This window comes from Ictidomys tridecemlineatus, chromosome 7 (genome assembly GCF_052094955.1).
Source record: "Ictidomys tridecemlineatus isolate mIctTri1 chromosome 7, mIctTri1.hap1, whole genome shotgun sequence".
NCBI classification, from domain to species: domain Eukaryota; kingdom Metazoa; phylum Chordata; class Mammalia; order Rodentia; family Sciuridae; genus Ictidomys; species Ictidomys tridecemlineatus.
This window is the reverse complement of record NC_135483.1, coordinates 98,997,620-99,004,247: the sequence shown is the minus strand read 5'-3', so window position 1 is coordinate 99,004,247 and position 6,628 is coordinate 98,997,620. Positions and strand designations below refer to the sequence as shown.

Here is a 6,628-nt window from a genome sequence, read left to right as displayed (position 1 = left end):
TGCACAGGCTTTTGGAATCTTGAGCATATTTTACAGGTGGGACATGAATAACCATTGATGCGGGCAGACTGTGTAACCTGGGCTATTATTGAGAAATAGCCCCTCTTTCCCCTCCCGGCTTCATTGATGGCAGGTTTGGCCCTGGTACTTACTTTGGCCAGTTCTGGGCAGAGGTCTAAAGAGGGCCCACCTCTGCCTGCGTGCTTTCCTCCTGTGCTTCTGCTGGTGTTCAGCTCCTTGGAGAGCTGAACACCAGCAGCTAACTGCCCCAGCTAAGCCATCTAGATTAGCTGACCCCAGCCGACCCCAGAGGCAGGAGCCATATCAACCAAGTCAGTTGGGATCAGCCAAACCCCAGAAGACCCAGGATCTTGACTGAAGTCAGCGTTCACTATTGTGTGGTGCTGGGTGAGCTTCCAGGGACAGCGTCAAGTGGCACGCACCGTGGTGGTCAGAGTTAACAGATACAAAAGAGAGGGCTCCGTTGAATAATCTTAATGGGCTTCTAAATACTGGGAGTCACCCCCTCTCAGGCAGCACAGAGTAATAGGGGGACCTGCTCCCTCTTGCCAAAGCAGAGCACAGATGCTTCCAGGGAACAAGTAGCAAAGCAGAGAGTGTGGGCCCAGCCAAGCCGGATCCGGTCCTCCCACCAGCCCAGCAACCACTTCCACGGAGAAGCAGGGAGACGGAAGAGGGAGGAGCAAGGACGGGAGTGTGGCTCCTGCTGTGTTCTTTCCACCAAGAACTCTGGCCACAGAAGAGGTGGCTCCTTCCCTGGGCACACAGCGATGGCTTTGGTGTGCTCTTAGAGAAGAGACCAGCAAAATTCTATTCCCCCTGGGTGTCTCCTCCTCTGATCATAAGACCTTGCTGCATCCCATCCATTTGGAACTGATGCTCTCTAAGCCAGATGATGTCCCATGTGGTTTTGGCTTCTCTACAGCCTGACCTGCGGCTAAGGTTGTTCTCAGGGAGAAAAGGAGGGAGTTCAAGGACCTGCACTGGGAGATCAGAAGCCTAATCCTGCAGGAGGTGCCCTCTTAGCCCTGTAGCTCAGGGCTTGCTCTCTCCTGTTTTCCTGCCACAGTTCCTAAATCTGTCCCACCCCCAGGCTGGGCCTCATACCTCCCTCTGGATTCTCTGGAGGTTTATTACAGTGGTTCAATGGTTCCTTATGGCTGACTGCTACTCACGGCTGCTCCCCATGGTTCCTTCTGCCCAAGGTGGTAAGTGGGATCCGGGTTTAACCTGCCTGCCCTAACTCTTTCCTTGGTCCGCACCAGGAAACACCGCTTGCCCAACACGGGGCCCAATATCTCCTTGCTGCCACCCCCATCCCAGCACAAATGGGCTCCATCATGCTTACCCACCACGGGGAGGTGTCTAACAGAGGAATACTGAGCCCACACCTGGATCCCGCAAAGCCGCTTAGAGGTGCAGACCAGCTTGCTGGAAAAACAGCTAGATATTCATCAACCCTGCCCACACCCACCCCAAAGGGACAGGCAAACAGCCCGTAAATGCCTCAGAATTAAACATCTCTTGGCGAAGGTGGGAAAGTCAATTTTGCCACTGTTAAGAAAAAATACAGCCTAATTTCCGTTCAATTGCACCAAATTTACTGCCCAGATTCTCATTAACGACTGTCAAGGGAGAAGCAGATAGACAAGATAAATTATGAAAAAATTACTTTTTTAATGTACAAAAAGACTTATTTACAAGTTGAGCGTGTCATCTCAATTCATAGCATGTAGAAAAAGCTAAAAATGTTTTGGAGATATAAATCTGGCCGGACGACTCACCTACAGTATATTCAGGGACGATGTTTTCTTCACAAAATATATACAGGTTGGGGACGGCGAGCACAGCCCTATCCCAGGAAGGGAGCCTACGCCACCAGAGCCACACAGCCCTGGAGGAGGCTCAGGGCTGTCATTTGAAGTTGGCCTCATCTCTGGATCTTAACAAGGAGCTTTGCTATCCTGGGAAACAGAGGGCCCAGTTAATTAGCGCTGGGCCCTGTCCACAGACTGTCGAGAAGTTCCTCTCAGGAGCCAGGGTCACAGCCGGACTGAAGCTACGTGGCACAGTTGCTTTGGCTAGGTTGCCAGGAATTCAACACGAGAAGGTTTGGGGTGCGTGAGCACAGCGGGAAGAGGCACCGGTTCACCCTCTGTATGATCAGGAATGATGTCTTTTTGGAGTCACTTGCAAATTCCACTTGCAGGTGGGGCTTGGTCACACTGAACAGGGAAACTCTGTGACCATCCCTCAGGGTCCAAGAGTCAACCCCTTCACCCTCCCATCCCCACCCAAACACCATGCAGGACATCATTTCTCTGCCAAATAACCAGGGAGGGTAGAGGTCAAGGAATTCAGAAGTTATAGGGGGTGCTCGTTGTGGCCTGGCGTAGACCACTGATTGGGCTGCAGGTGACTACTCACCAGCATGCACCACGCGCAGGAGGCTGGGCAATGGTTGCCCTGGAGCCTAGAGTTTTCCATGGTAAGGTGGGCAGACAGTGCATTGGAGAAACAGGACTAGGTAAACATGCGACTTCTTCCTACCGGGACACCTCAGGCTGCGGTGTGCCCCGTCTTCCTAACCCACAGCAGCTCCAGCAACCCCGAGGTATTTAGAGACAAGCGTTCCTTGAGGAAGGGCTACATTCTACATGCATGAACACTGTAAACACGGAGTGGACAGGCCGGAGCAGCGTGCTCCAGGTAAATACACCTGTTCTCTCCTTTTTCCTGGTGACACTTACATATTTTATTCAATCATATATACGTGGGCAATCTGCCGGTCTCAAACATGGCTGCAGCGGGTAGAGATTCCAGCTCTACCAAACCTGGAGTTAAGATGTGTTTCCAACACATTTGGATGGAATGGGCTTTTTTTTTTTTTTTTTCCTCTGTGGCAAAGGAACTCAGAGACCTCAAGGCTGAAGTTTATTAGAAGAATCCGGGTAGGCAGAAATTCCTTTTCCTTACAGGTGGCAGAATGAGAAGCCCAAATTCCTTGAGTAGAAGATCCAGTATGGCTTTCAGATTCAAACCCCACTGTGGCTCCCCGACCCTCTTTCTGCATGCGCTTGGGAAGCCCTTGGCCGATGGAATCCCCCATTAGGCAAATGACAGCGGGGAGCAGCGAGAACCCAGTGGGTCCCACAAACACCAAAGGCTGACAAGCACCGTGTACAAGAGGTTTTCGTTCTTTTCTTTCCTATGGAGACCTTTTTTTTAGCATTCTGAAAAATAGTCCCAAGGACCAGAGGAGACTCACGAACTTTCTCTTCACACATCTTTAGTCTGAATCATTGGCACAAAACCTCTCAGCCCTATTTAATACTTTTTTTTGGAAAAAGAAAAACATGAATGCCATTCCCATGCTCCGGGGAAGTGACGAATCCCGCTAGCTCTGCTCTGCACCAGGGTCCTGGGCCTTAAGTCATCATGTTCAAGAACTTGTTCTCCTCGGCCAGGCTGGTGAGCATGGAGCTCATGTCCCCAACGGCCATGTTGCTGATGCCCGTGGGGATGGAAGGCAGAGTCAGGGAGTTCCGGGGGGTGGTAAGGCGGGAGGAGTTCTGGGAGAGGCTGTGGAGGAGGCTGGGGCTGAGCGCACCCGAGAACAAGCTCGAGTGATCACCGTCATCCATGATGGCGTCGAAGTCGATCTGGGGGGCCTCCAGGAGCTGGGAGTCCACGGTGCTGGACACCTGGTTGACCCCCGGGGAGGGCAAGGGCTGGGGCTGGATGCTGTCCGGGCAGGTCTGTGGCGCTGGTGGCTGGGGCCGCATGGCTGGGCAGCCTCCGTGGCTCTCCAGGCCCCCATTCTGTTCGTACATGTGGATCTGGCCATAGTAGTGGAGAGTGCTGTGGTCCTGAGCACCGCCTGCATCCTGCGGAGGTGGCTGAGGAGGCAGGGTCACCATGGTGCCCATTGCTCCCTTGGGCACAGCCTCTGCTGTCTCCTGATTGACTGACATGGCAGCCATGGCCTGGCTAGTGGCCCTGGCATAGGCCAACTGCTGCCCAGCACGTACCCCCCGGTGGCGGCCGGCGGGGCTGGGCTCGAGGGGTGGCCGGGGTTGTACTAGACCAAAGCTGGATGTGGCCACCCCCATGGTGCTCTGCTGGGACTCCAGGAAGCCGGGTTGGTGGGGAGGCAGAAGGCTAGAGCCTTGGCGGTAGCCCTCCTGACTCAGGGGGCCTGTCAGGTGGTGGCTCTGCTGTGGATAGCTCTGGGCTGGGTGAGGTGGTGGTACCCCAGCCAGTGCTGAATTGGGGACCCCAATTTCCCTGTGGTGGCCGCCCATCATGGAGGGGTTAGAGGCAACTTCCATCTGCTGAGGAAGCCCCAGGTGGCCTGGCTTGGCTGCCATATTGCTGCAGGATTGGGGGAACTGGTTCAGGGCCCCACCGGCAGTACTGGGGCTCAGCTGGGGGTGGGCTTGGCCATAGTTGGTGTGGGGGCTCCCTGCAGAGGTCATGCTGAGACACTGACCACCTGTGGCTGGCTGTCGCAGCGGCTGCATGTAGTTCACCCTGGGTGCAGACAGGGCTCCACTATGGGGCTGAAGGTGTGGCTGGGTGCTGTCCAGGCCCCCAGGGCTGGGCTGTAGACCTTGTGGACTGTACCCCGGGTACTGGCTGAAGGCTGGCTTCTGCTGTACCACAGCCAGATTGCCCTGAGAGAAGTGTGGAGGCTTCACCTGGCTGGGCAGGGGGGCATCCATGGTGCCAGAGCTCACCTCATTCCACTGGACAGGCATGTTATTCTTGTTCAGGTTGGAGGGTGCCCCATAGCCCAGCTGGCAGCCTTCCATTGCGGGGCCAGAGGGGCCCCCATTGGAGTCTGCAGCCACTAGTCTGCGATGGCCATGCATGCCTGGGCTGGGCAGTTTGGGGTTCTCAGGGAAGCTGGTGCTTTCCGTGGGGTACACCTGCCTTGTGCTCTCCTCCAGGGCACCACTGGTGTGTGCCTTGATGTATTGCACCACGTCATCCGGCAGCACCAGGTCATCCTCCGGCAGTCCCAGGTCGGACTCGGGCCCTGTGCCGTCCATCCCCGTGGCCATGGCCTCCATCATCACATTCTCGCTGATGCTGGGTGGCCTGGGAGAGTAAGTGGTATGAGCTAGGCTGCCGTCGGTGCTCGGGTAGCTGGGCAGGCGGAGGCCTCGCCTCTCGGTGCAAGGTGGCAGTGTCCCCGGGCTGACGTTGTGAGCGCTGTGGAAACGTTGTACCCGTGGCAGAGCTAGGGCATCAGGTCGCCGCACGGGGTCGCTGGCCCGTCTTGTGCCGCCGCCTGGTGCTTCATGGGGGAAGGCGGGCAGAGCCCCCAAGTGGCCATGGCCATGACCTTGACCGTAAGCCGGTCCGTCGCTGCCACGCCGGGGCCCTAGTGGGTGTAGGAAAGTGGAGGGCAGCGCCCGCTCAGGTGCGTCCAGCAGCGCCAGCCTGGTCCGCAGGCTCATGCGCTCCAGGCCAGGGAGTGGTGTGGGTGGTGGCCCTCCGGTGGCCGCCGCGTACTTGGCCCGCAGGCTGTACTGCTGCGCAGGTGTGAGGTTGAGCAGCCCCGGGCCCCCACCGCTGCACTGGCTGGCCTCGCTGGACCTCCGCGAGGCGTCCGTGGAGATGGGGTCGTAGGAGTCTGCGGAGCTGGCGTTGTGGGGGCGGACGGCGCCCAGGGGCGAGGCCTCGCTGGAGCGGCGGCTGGAGAAGTAGGGGGAGATGCCCGAGGAGCGGCGGCTCACGGTGTAGGCCGAGCTGATGGTGCTGGTGGAGCTGTCGCGGCGCTCCTGCAGCTGGCTCAGCATGGTCACCTCGTTCGCTGCCAACTCAGACAGCCGTGGGTTGGGCAGCAGCCCTGTGGGCCCGCCTCCCCCAGGGCCGCTGAAGTTTTCCAGGCTGGAGCCTGTAGGGGAAGCAGAGGGGTCAGTTCTGGAGCCCAAGAGCGGGGCTCTGCCTACTTGGGTGTACCGAGGCAGTCTGCTGAGCCTGGAGCCCTAGGAGAGGGTGTGGCATACAGTTGGCACTCAATAGAAGATTTGCAAATGAAAGGGAGGGTAGGAATGATAAATGAACAAATGGTGGCACTTATTGCCAGGGTGAGTGAGTGAAAGCTAGGAGGCCTGAATCTTAGCTCTGTCACTGCCCGGCTACCTGTGGATTCTGATAACTCTGCTCTTATAGATAATGCACCTCTCTAAAGGATTGCACCCCACCCCAGCAATGGGGATTGAACCCCAGGGTGCTTTACTGTGGAAATATGGGGCCTTCTCAATAGACAAGAGTAGCATTTTTTTTTTTTTTTTTTTTTTTAGACAGGGTCTTACTAAGTTGCAGAGGCTGACCTTGAATTTGCAATCTTCCTGCCTCAGCCTTCCAAGCAGCCTGATCACAGGCATGTGCCACCTTCCCTGGCTGGGACCTGGTTATTGTCTAGAGGGGATTAGGGCTACAGTCTCCTGTATCATCCCAGTCCACAGATGGGGGTTGTGAGTTGGGAACCCCCTGAAGGCTACTTATAAGGAGGGCCCTGAGATCCATACCTGTGAGAGGAAGGAGAGAACGTGGGGATAGTCAGAGGAACAGTGAGCTTAGGTTGATCTCAGAG

The 6,628-nt window shown here is 56.4% G+C and overlaps 1 protein-coding gene across 3 annotated transcripts in view; it reads right to left on the bottom strand.

The window, feature by feature from the left end:
- Window positions 1-1,678: 1,678 nt before the first annotated feature.
- Window positions 1,679-6,628, bottom strand: part of Gli2 (GLI family zinc finger 2) — a 232,940-nt gene continuing 227,990 nt past the window's right edge. For all 3 annotated transcript variants that reach the window (XM_040294133.2, XM_040294135.2, XM_040294138.2), the window contains one exon: window positions 1,679-5,926. In XM_040294133.2, the coding sequence (XP_040150067.2) occupies window positions 3,450-5,926 (2,477 nt within the window). In that variant the 3' untranslated portion in view covers window positions 1,679-3,449. The remainder of the gene's footprint in view (window positions 5,927-6,628) is intronic.